At 39.8% G+C, this 12,444-nt stretch overlaps 1 protein-coding gene across 1 annotated transcript in view; it reads left to right on the forward strand.

The window, feature by feature from the left end:
* Window positions 1-11,674, forward strand: part of LOC136851436 (latent-transforming growth factor beta-binding protein 4-like) — a 30,880-nt gene extending 19,206 nt beyond the window's left edge. Inside the window, exon 5 of the mRNA XM_067125521.1 lies at window positions 10,638-11,674. Coding sequence (XP_066981622.1) covers window positions 10,638-10,687 — 50 coding nt within the window. The 3' untranslated portion in view covers window positions 10,688-11,674. The remainder of the gene's footprint in view (window positions 1-10,637) is intronic.
* Window positions 11,675-12,444: the final 770 nt, after the last annotated feature.

Raw genomic sequence — 12,444 nt, forward strand, 5'->3', positions numbered from 1 at the left:
TCTGATATAATTGTTCAGAGTGAGAGACTTGAAGAACAGTCTCATTATGCCGCTGACTTATAAAGAAAGCTTCCCTAAAACAGAACCCTGAGAAATGACTTGGAAGGAAAAACGCAAATAGTAGATGATTGAAAGCATATTAAAGCAAACTTGGTCATAATGAATAAGTTTATATAATCATTTACAAAATAAATGAAAATTCGAAGAACTCCAAGTTGCTTTTATTTACACGAACTGCAAAGATTATTATTATTATTATTATTATTATTATTATTATTATTATTATTATTATTATTATTATTATTTCCAAGAGAAATTACGAAAATTCGAATAACTCCAACTTTCCTTTATTTACATGAACTGCAAGGGTTATTATTATTATTATTAATATTATTATTATTATTATTATTATTATTACTATTATTCTTATTATTATTATCTCCTACAAGTTAATTACGTATTTGCTTCGGTGTGTCTGTCAGCTTGTCTATTTGTCTTTTGATTAGCAGGATTATTCAGAAACCTTCTACTTCGATTTTCACAGAAATTAAACTGAAGGTGGACCTCTTGACTGAGGAACAAATGATTGAAATTAGGCAGGGTTCTGGATTTGAATAAGGGATCGTTTAGGTGGGATTTGTTTTGGGGGCGGGGTCTCTTGGGCCTGTCGGAAATTAGCCATCTCCTAAAATTTTGGCGATTAGCCCTTGGTCCACCAAACAGAATGCTCATATACGAAGAGAGAAAATGCCGAATGAAGATAACATGAAAAAGAACATAAATGTCGCGAATGATTTACAGCTGGAGAGAATTAGGATGCCTGTTGTTCTGTCCCTAATAAAGCCAGGTGACTCACCGGGAATTCGTTCATCAGACTTCCTGTTCCCAAGAAAAACATTAAGGCCACTCACACGTTGAGACTAAAATTGGGGTCAAACTCACAATATAAAACGGCCAACCACGGGGCTAAGCACCACAGAGCGTTCCGTCGTCAGCGGAACCCTGCAGTAGATCTTGCTGCCACAAGGCACTTGTTTCATCACACAGTAACGACGAGACTTACCAGCAGAGGAAAAGGGAGGAGACTTCGCGAAACCTGAAAGCAAACTGAAGTGAGAAGGAAGAGCGGTGGCGATGATGTTCATGCAGAAGTTATTCCTGCTGCTTTTGCCCACGGTGGCACTTGCAGAAAATGCGACAGCGGAAGAGGCCAGGGTGGCGCCTGCAGATGATGAGACAACGGTAGAGGCCAGGGTGGCACTCGCTGAAAATGAGACAACGGAAGAGGTATGGAAAGGTTTTCTGTGGAAATTTTATTAACACTAACTCGTTTTGCAAGTAGTCATTGTTGTTGTCCCCGTAGGGGGTTGGGGGGGGGGGTGGGGGAGTGCCGTCAGCGCACCTCACTCGGTGCATTGTAGGCATTACTTAAGGTTCTTTGCAGTCCCTTCGGCCCCTAGCTGTAACCCCTTTCATTCTTTTTACTTTACCTCCATTCATATTCTCTTTCTTGCTGTGCACCCTCTCCTAACAATTGCTTCATAGTGCAACTGGTAGGTTTTCCTCCTGTTACACCTTTCAAACCTTTCTACTCCCAATTTACCTTTCAACGCTGAATGACCTCATAAGTCCCAGTGCTTGGACTTTGGCCTAAATTCTATATTCCATTCCATTCCACTCATTGTTGTTGTTTTTGTTTCTTCCATCGTCGCTGTTTTACTAAGTTGTACTAGCCATGTATTAGCACGGACTCTTGCCTTTCTGAAAACATCCCGTACTCAAGATTACCATCATGTGATTCTTTCAGATATTTTGATACTTGAATTGGTGTGTATTCATTCCTAGATCCAGTACATTATCAAAACACAACGTTACACCAAATCCTCCCTTTGCCTTGAATACCTTTGCTTGTCAGTAGTATACAGTAAGAGGGACTTAAATCAGTTGTTCACCAAAACATAAGAGGTAGCTTTAAAGACCACATGCACGTCATGCTGTGCACTGTAGGCATTACTTAAGGTTCTTTGCAGCCTGCCTTCGGCCCCTAGCTGCGACCCTTTTCGTTCCTTTTACTGTACCTCCTTTTATATTCTCTTTTTTCCATCCTAGTTTCCACCCTCTCCTAACAATTGATTCTTAGTGCAACTGTTTTGAGGTTTTCTTCCTGTTACACCTTTCAAACCTTTTACTGTCAATTTCCGTTTCAGTGCTGAATGACCTCATAGGTCCCAGTGCTTGGCCTTTGGCCTAATTTCTATATTCTATTCAATTCAATCCAGGAAAAAAACAATGCAGTGACTGCTGTCTATTCACACTCTGAATGCTAAATTGTGGATGAATGCCCTGGGCAGAAAACTTCCACAACACTAGGAATTTCATACTTTTATCCTAGGGCTCATCAGCATCACATCAGACCCGGATATTAAGGCCCTTGCTCTCCTATACCGCTTTTAAACCATCTATCGAGCACTCTGTAGGCTTTCCTCTACCCCTCCATTCTAGTACTGACGAATTATACACTATCGTCCTCCAGCCTTTCCACACGATCAGACCATCTCAGAAGAGACTCATGCATTTTTTTTCCACCTGAGATTTACTGTCTATCACTATGGCATCTACTCGTTTTTCACCCTTTTAGTTCTTAGCTGCAATACCACTTGAGTTTTCTGACCGGTCTTATTGGTTCTGTATGCAAATATTTTTCTTTCTTTGCAAACAACTTCTGGCCTGTGGATGCTTATATTTGTTGCTTAATAGCCTTATAGGTTTGCCTCAAATGAAAGCCTCTTTCTCTTCTTGAACCGGATTTGTTTTCCATGTTCTATTCTGTAACCAGAGTTAGAATTTACCACTTTCTGTTCTTTAACCGGATTTGGGAACTTTCCATTTTTTCTTCTTAACCGGATCTGGAACTTTCAATTTTGTATTCTTTAACCGAATTTGAAATTTTCCAATTTCTATTCTTTGACCGGATCTGGAATTTTCCATTTTCTCATCTTTAACCGGATCTGGAACTTTCCATTTTTTATTCTTTAACCGAATTTGAAATTCTCTGATTTCAATTCTTTAACCGGATTTGGAATTTTCCATTTTCTCTCCTTTAACTGGATCTAGAACTTTCCATTCTCTATTCTTTAACCGGATCTGGAATTTTCCATTCTCTATTCTTTAACCGGATCTGGAATTTTCCATTTTCTCTTCGTTAACCGGATCTGAAACTTTCCATTTTGTATTCTTTAACCGATTTTGAAATTTTCCAATTTCTCTCCTTTAACCGAATTTGGAATTTTCCAATTTTTCTTCTTTAACTGGATCTGGAACTTTCCATTTTCTATTCTTTAACCGAGTTTGAAATTTTCCAATTTCTATTCTTTAACCGGATCTGGAATTTTCCATTTTCTCTTCTTTAACCGGAACTGGAACTTTCCATTTTCTATTCCTTAACCGAATTTAAAATTTTCCAATTTCTATTCCTTAACCGAATTTGAAATTTTCCAATTTCTATTCTTTAACCGGATTTGGGATTTTCCAGAGCGTTTCGGAGGACATCGACTTCGACACGGGTGTGTTCGGGAACGAAATGAACACCACCATGTCCTACGAGGAGGTGGAGGCGAAGACCTTCTGCAGGGACACGATCGGCCAGTGTCACAACGAAGGCGGTGTCTGCATGACGTCACACAGCATCAAGAGCTGGGGATCCGGTGGTCACTGCTCCTCGACCAAGACCTTCTCCTTCGGAAATTGCCCAGTTTGCCACTGTTGCATAGGTGAGTCTCTCTCTCTCTCTCTCTCTCTCTCTCTCTCTCTCTCTCTTATTGTTGGTGTGATCGCACCTCTTCTTTAACTACTTTTCTGTCTCTCATGTTTTATACCTCAGTCACACACATTCTCTTGTCCGGTGCCAGTTCCGCTTGAATCTCTCTCTCTCTCTCTCTCTCTCTCTCTCTCTCTCTCTCTCTCTCTCTCTCTCTCTCTCTCTCTCTGTCTAACCTGATCACATATCCTCTCACTTGGTTCAAGTTTAACTTTTGTGTCTCTCGTTTTTCTAGCTCAACTACATATTCCCTTATGTGATCCCCATTCCGCTTTAATCTCTCTCTCTCTCTCTCTCTCTCTCTCTCTCTCTCTCTCTCTCTCTCTCTCTCTCTCTCTCTCTCTCTCTCTCTCTCACTGCATCTGCATCTGGTCAGTATACGTAAATATTGTACTTAGTATTATTATTATTCAGTAGATGAAACCTATTCTTGTGGAACAACACAGGGGCCATTGACTTGAAATTCAAACTTCCAAAGAACTTGGTGTTCATTAGGAAGAAGTAAGGGGAGTAAAGGCAAATACAGAAAGAAGAGATCAAATTTATTAAAAGAAAAAAATTAATAAAAAGATAGATAAAAATTTATTAAAATGCAATAGGAATAGTATTGGGGTAGTCATGCATTGCATTTTCGCTTGAACTCTGAAGTTCCACTGGAAGACTCCTCTGGGAGGCTGTTCCAGTGGAAGACTCCTCTGGGAGGCTGTTCCACAGTCCAACAGTGAGAGGAATAAAGGTCCTCTGGAACTGAGAAGTTCTACAGAGAGGCACATTCACTGCAAATTGGTGCTGCTGTTCAGCGAATCTGGTTGCTCTCAGCAGATAAAGGGGATCAGGATTAATTGAGAATGTGAAAGATCTCTGTTCAGACACAGCTTATGAAAAAGTGATAATCAAGACACCATCCTTCGATGGTTCAAATCATAACTGCTACTATTAGGAAACAGAAACCTATCACCACGAACCACTCATTTAAAAGGGATAAATCTCTGGCAGAAGCAGACATCCACACAGGAGAACAGTATTCCAGTAAAGGAAGTACAAATGACCCAAAACAGGTTGCATTGATTTTATCATTGTTATAAATACATGGGGCCTTCCGAGCAATACGTAACTTTCGTGCGGCATTTGCTGAAACTTTAATTAGATGTCTCAAAAAGTGAGATGTGAGTCAAAAGTTACACCTAGAATATTTAAGACTTCAGACTCATTCAGCAAAGTTCTATCCACCGGAAGGGGGGTATGGCGTGGGCAATCTGTGCAAGATCTGCTAATTAACAGTGTTTTCGCTTTGCTGGAGTTTATCCTCATACCCCACCGATTGAGGCTGAGAGCGACTTCATTTCTCATAAGTGGAAACTTTCATGCTGAACAATCTTGTTTTCCAGGCCAACAACCATATCACTTATGTAGACTAAAATTAACAGTGGACCAAGAATACATCCCTGTGGAACTCCAGACACAGTACGTCTTGGTTCACTAAAGATCCCGTCCACAGCAACTCACTGCTCCCTACTTGTAAGGAAGTCTTAAAGTAATCCTAAAACATATCCCCCACTCGAAGATTCTGAAGTTTATAAATAAGTTCCTTGTGATGTCGTATATCGAAAGCAGCACTAAAATCTATTTGAATTACTCTGCACTCAAAACCCTTATCAAGGTTCCCTTGCAAATGGCATGTCAAGTCTAAAAGAGCATCGCAGGTACCTAACTGCTTCCTGTACGCATATTGACTATCAGCTAATAATCCTTTAGATTCAACATACTTATATAGTGGCTTAAAAATCAGTTTTTCAGCAACTTTGGAGTACACAGGGAGAATAGAGATTGGCCTGTAGTTACTGCAGTCAGCAGATATGCCACTCTTTGGAACTTAATTTTCATACTCTTATTCCCAAGCTCTGTTAAGCCTAATTCGTATGTTCGATTCAAGCGTGCATTTTTCCATGCTTGTATGAAAGACCTGAAATGGAATATTTTCGTTTTACTGTTTCGTACTTATGTGTTCCCATGTTTGCAGTACATATCTGGCCTTTACGCTTTAGTGTTCCGTACAAGTTGAATGAAATGAACTTAAGTTTCTGAGTTGGTATTCAAGAACACGTCATCCATTTTTTTTCCTGACAGAAGCAGTAGGAAAATTAGTTTTATATGCAGGCCGAAGGACAACAACAACTACTCGGTTTTCCTGAGGCGACTCATTCACGCATAGTTGCGTAGAGAGAGAGAGAGAGAGAGAGAGAGAGAGAGAGAGAGAGAGAGAGAGAGCATGGATTCTCATCCTCATAATAAAAGCATGGCATTTCAAACCAACTCTTAAAATCGAGTGTAATGCTGTTTTTGACTTTATTGTGTCACGTTAGAACCCATTCAGTGCCAGGTCATAAGGGTAAAACACCTAGCAACTCGAGGGATGCTTTGTGTCGAAAATGTTACGAAGCATTGCTAAGGAGTGACCAGGAAGTTGTCTCCCTGTCTGCCAGGGATGAGATGCTCGCAGACCAAATCCTGCGAGAGCTGCCGCGGAAAATGTGACACCAAATGTTCTACTGTCCAGCGTCCCTACGACGACTTGTGCAGTTATGGGAGTTGTACGTGTTGTCTACCACCTTGCGAGACTTCTTCCTCCTGCTTAGCCATGGGGGGCCGTTGTATAGACGACAGGCTTTCCTGCGCGGGTCAGACGTCAAAAGACTGTCCCGGCCACAACTGCAAGTGTTGTGTTAATCCGCCGCCACGTAAGTAGAAGCATCTTCGCTGCAAGATATCAATATTTTCAAGTTGGTTTACCTGACCACTTGGTCATACTGCAGACCCTCGCAGAGATAAACAAGAAATAGGAGAGACAGACAGAGGTAACTTGGATGAGATCTAAGCTGAATTACTGGAGGCAGAATTGACATTGATGACCGCCCCTTTGCCACCATCTTTTATCGTAATGTAAACACTGGCTCTTCCACCAAGTACCGGATGTTGTTTCTGCCTGAAAATTCTCTGATGAAGTAGAAAGTGTGACGTGAAAACTGTTGTATCTGTTTGCAAACATGGTGATGAAGTCGATGATAATTGTGAAACTCCTCTACTTCAGCAACATTGTCACTGATACTATGAATAATAATTAATCATCATCATCATCATCATCATATAATTTGTCTCCTGTTCTTACAGTTTTCCTTTTTTGTATCATTGCTCATCCATGTTAAATGTGCAGGAATTTAGAATAATTACATTTTATGTGCCATTTCCAAATTCCATACAACCCCATGAATTTCCTGGAGTCTTGAGAAATTCACCTTAATGTACTGTGAATATGAATTTTCTTTAGTCAGTTTATTTCACTTCATTAAAAAGTTTCTTTGTTTTTAAATTAATATGCTCTTAACCACAATTTAAAATGCATTTTTAATTATCTTTCGAATACCTTGTAACTTTCTTGAATAACATTTCAGTTCCGTTTCTAGAGTCGGCCCTCGTAGTCAGTTTCCTTGTGTTTTTTTCCTGTTGCTTGAATTGACTACTTTATCATCTGGAGAGCCTCTTCCTTGAATTGACTATTGGTTCATTTACTATTCTAGCCATTAAGCCTCCTCCCCATCTCGAAGTCTGCCGTACAACCTCGGAATGTAAGCACAAAGGGGGTTACTGTTGTGGTCGTCAACACTGTACAAGTGGACATTTTGCCAAGATGTACTGTCATGGAGGGTACGACTGTGGTTGCTGTATAAATCGCCCAGAGCCTGAAAAAGTGCCGTTCAACCTCGGAATGTAAGCACAAAGGGGGTTACTGTTGTGGTCGTCAACACTGTACAAGTGGACATTTTGCCAAGAAATATTGTCATGGAGGGCACGACTGTGGTTGCTGTATAAATCGCCCAGTGCCTGAAAAGTGCCGTACAACCTCGGAATGTAAGCACAAAGGGGTTACTGTTGCGGTCGTGAACACTGTACAAACGGACATTTCGTCAAGAGATACTGTCATGGAGGGCGTGACTGTGGTTGCTGTTTGAGTAAGTATTTTTCAAGATTTCAGGTGGTTTACACTCCTAATTAATTTAGTACAAAAGTAATACGTATTTAGTGATAGAATAATTGGATCCACATAGCGTCACGCATAAATTTTTTTGGCTCTAGGTGAAATTTTTCTTGTAACATCTTATAATGGCTGTTTCTGAGTGCTAGGAAGATAGTATATGACATGCTTGCAAAAGCTGGTCTATGATTATCGTTTGCGTCACTATTGCTGTTCTTTTTCCCCATAGGGAGTTGCCACTGTCAGTGCAGTTCTCACGGTGCGCTTCAGGTATTGCTAAAGGGTGTTTGTAGTGTCCCTTTGGCCCTTAGCTGCACCCACTTTTTAGCCTTTTACTTTGCCTCCATTTCCTCTTTATTTCTTCAGTCTTACTGACCACCCTCTCTAACTAGTATTTCTTTGTGCGGCTGTGTAGTTTTCTCTCAGTTCCACATTTAGATCCTTGTACAGGTAGTCCTGCAGACTTTCAAAGATACAAACTTCCTGGCCCACAAGATACATTGGACATACGAAGTGTATTTCATGCATTTCATTGCCGCTTTTTCAAGGAAATAATAAAGGCTTTTATTTTAAAGACGAGACCAAATTGTCTTGATAGAAATCTTAATTTCCATACAGTGCTGTATGCCAGAGGCTAACTGCAATGCTGGATGCGTAGGCTAACTTTGTTGGGCTTAAAAACAAATGGAATTTACAAATGTCTCGGAACGGAACTTGGAACCTGTACTTCATCTCCTTTATTGTCTGGATCTCTCTATCTTGCTGTCCGACCACTCACTCCCCCTTTTTACTGTCTAGGTGCAGAATGGCCATAAGTGCCTGAGTGCTTGGCTTGACTGCCTAAGTTTCATAAAACCATCATTGTTGGTAAAATTAATCATAATGAAACCTGCACAACTAATTGAAGAGAGTGGCCCATATTTGAATCACTGACAAATGCAGACTCATGTGCATGAAGTTGTGAACTAAAGAAATGCAGCAGACTTGCTAAATTGATGACTGGGTCTTTGCTGCCACAGCTAAGGCTCATCAACCTGCAACTTGTGAAACAACCAAGAAATGTAAAAGAAAAGGTGGCATCTGTTGCCATGAAGCCAGTTGCAAGCATGGATCCTTCGTCAAAAAATACTGCGGGAAAGGAAAAAACTGTGGCTGTTGTGTCAGTAAGTGACTTGTGGCTGTGGAGGTTTATTTCAGCTTCTTTAAACTACATCTCAAGGATATCTTTCTCATTCAGTGCATGCTGGGTCATCCTGTCTGCTGGATCTCTGAGAATCCTCCATTAACTCATTTTCAGCTCTTCAATCAACTTCATTTAACTTCAGCTGTCTACTGTACTGCTCGATATGGTCTTCCTCATGTTTTCAGTGGAATTCCTCAGAGCTTTACTTGCTCACCCAGTCTCATTCTTCTTTGTCAGCAACTTTGTAAAACCTGTAGAAGAGTAATTCCTATATACTCTCCTTCCTTCATTTGGTAGCTCTCTGTCGTTGTTTTAACTTCCTTGTATTTAATTTTCATTATCTGTCTTATCTGCAGAACATTTCTGTAAGCAGAACTCATAATGTAACCTAATTTTCTGTTTCCAGGACAGTTTTTGCCTATTTTTCTCTTCATTGCTCTTGCAGAACTGCGACTGCTTTCAGTCCTGATGAAAGTGAACCTTCGTTGTTAATTCTTCTTCATATAAGCCTTTGTTTGATATATGTATTAATACAAGTATGTACGCATGAACATACAGATGTGCTATATGAAGTGTTTGAATAGTTGATTATCATTTCATTCACTGTCCTATGAAGTTAATTATTAGCTCCCTCATCCTCAGATAAGCCTGAGCCACCTCATCATTCAGAGTGCAAAACAACTAGTCAGTGCCAAAGAAGGGGAGGTATGTGTTGCGACAAATCCAGTTGTGGCGATGGTCACTTCATGGATAGCCACTGTGGGTCATCTGAAGACTGTGGCTGCTGCGTCAGTAAGACATTAGCTTATCTCTTTACTCTTCATGATTTGTTAAAGGTCCATACCTTCATGGATTCTCACTATTTACTTTGGGCAACAAGAAGTGCCTTTTAATTGCATGGCTAAGGAAATTGTTATTCGGTGAAACTGAATAACTGTTATCCGTGCATGCTGTCTCTCAGAAGAGAATTACTCCATCAAATTATGCAGCAAGAGCACATAGCGAGCGTACCATATGCGCCCAGTCGAATGGTTTAGATTAAGCCAGCGGATGGGTGTGGAAAATCTGCTCGTGATGTTTCCATCTATTATCTTTAATTCTAGCACGTTTTTCATCTTCAGTAGCTTTACTGCGGCAAGGCCTAGCCTAATACTCGTCATTTCTTAGAGTGACAGAAATTACTGTGATTACTTTCTCATTCACAGAAGAGTCTTGCAAGGAGAAACAGTCCTGCACGAGATCTAAGGGTCGTTGCAAGTTGAGCTGCCAGTCTCACGAGTCCGAGCATCACGGCGGATGCAGTGGAAGTGGATGCAAGTGCTGTTGCCCCAGATCGCGTGAGTATTAGAAGAGTTGTCTTCATTCACACTTTATGCCCCAATTCAGAGCAAAGAGGTGAACCTATGTTGATATCGGAACATCATAAAAAGTTTAGCCTTTCACAGGAGTCATAGTCATGAGCCGCAAAAAGCTGTAGGAGAAATATTCATGTTGTAGTTTAACGTTGCTAACACGCTAGCATTTCTTTGATATTAAAATCCAAAAATCAAATGCTCAGATGAAATAATGTTCAACAAAAATTCAAGGATATCCTCTTTACATTTCAGACCCATCGCCATATGGCCGTGAAGTCACCACTGATGAAGAAGCCAACTAGAACTTTGTGGTGTAAGTGGATTATGGAGGAGTGTACCATCTTTCCTCCCACAGCTCACCAAGGAAAAAATCTGTCTTTCAAGAGAAATTCAAATGATCTCGTCTGTTGAAAAATTTGACAAAAATTATTTTTTATAATTCTCTATCTTTTGTTCCTCCGTCCTTTACTCAGTACAAAGTACATCATGTAGATGATTTCCAGTCTTCTTGTTGTCCTGTTCATTGCTAATTTTTCCCTGCTTTGCACAGTTATGGATAACTTCACAAAAAAAAAAGAAAACACATACCTGCAGGAAAAAATTAAGATGAAGCAACCGAACGAGGCCTGGCTCACGATTTGCGGAGAAGTAAAAAATAGGAAAAGGAATCGCTACAACTTTTTGTGCCCCTCCAAAAATGCGAATGGTAGTTAGCGAAGAGGAAGAGCCACCGCAGCATAAGAATGTGAAGATAAATAAAGAAGGGTTGTCATGAGAGTACGAATGGAAGTAGACAAAAGAAGAACCAGAGTACGAATTGAGGGAAACACAGAAGAGCCAGCGCTGAGTAATGATGAAGGCTGTAATAGTCTATGTTTAATGTATATTTTGTACCTGTGTCTGAGGAAGAGGAAACGATTGTTAGGGAATTATAAAGCTTACATGGGCAGTTACAAAATTTTTTTCAAATCATGACACTGCCATGTTTGGAATATGGAATCTGATGCCCATTCTATTGTACTTTGGTTATCTTGGCAGACGCTCTTTTGTTGAAGTTTATAATGAACTTACTTTTGTTATGTTACATTATTTTTGTTATGTTTTCTTTTGCCCTTAAACTTAAGGAATAAGAATTTCTTGTTTACTCTCCCCAGATGCTTATAAGGTACTGGGGAGACAACCTTACTGTGGAAATAAAATTTTTCCACCCTTGCAACTTTATTTTGAGGGAGGCTGTACTATATTTTGTTTTTATTTCTTTGCACTTTCATATGTTTCAATAAATTGAATTTCAAGCAGATTCTGTTTTCTCTAAACCCTTGAATTATTATTGGCGTGCAAGCTTTAAGGGATAAGCTACACCAAGTGTGTCACTTTATCACCTGTGGTGAGGTGGGGCTAAACAAACCCTGTGTTAGAGTGATTATAATTATATATATATATATATATATATATATATATATATATATATATATATATATATATATATATATATATATATATATATATGTATGTATAGAGAGAGAGAGCGCATGGATTGTACTACTGGGAGGGGCAGACTCGACTCTTGAGCTGACTGTTAAGCTGAGATGACACTACATAATATATATATATCTTAAGTTGAGATGACATATATATATATATATATATATATATATATATTATATACAGGCAGTCCCCGGTTATCGGTGGGGTTCCGTTCCTGACAGCGTGATGATAACCGAAAATCTCTGACAACCGAAAATCGGCAATAATAGCACTGATCCTCGGTTATCGGCGCCGATAACCGGGGATCAGCGCTGCCGATAACCATGGATCAGCCCTGATAACCAGGAATCAGTGTCGAAAATTCGGTTATTGTCGTCGCTAGACAAGAGCCGTAAAACCGGATCGCCGATAACCAGGGACTGCTTGTATATATATATATATATAAATATAAATATATATATATATATATATATATATATATATATATATATGTGTGTGTGTGTGTGTGTTTGTGTGTGTAATCATTTGAACAGACACCTCGTAAAGAGGACACCCTCGAACTGTCTGTGAT

The sequence above is a fragment of the Macrobrachium rosenbergii genome, chromosome 23, assembly GCF_040412425.1.
Source record: "Macrobrachium rosenbergii isolate ZJJX-2024 chromosome 23, ASM4041242v1, whole genome shotgun sequence".
Lineage (NCBI taxonomy): Eukaryota > Metazoa > Arthropoda > Malacostraca > Decapoda > Palaemonidae > Macrobrachium > Macrobrachium rosenbergii.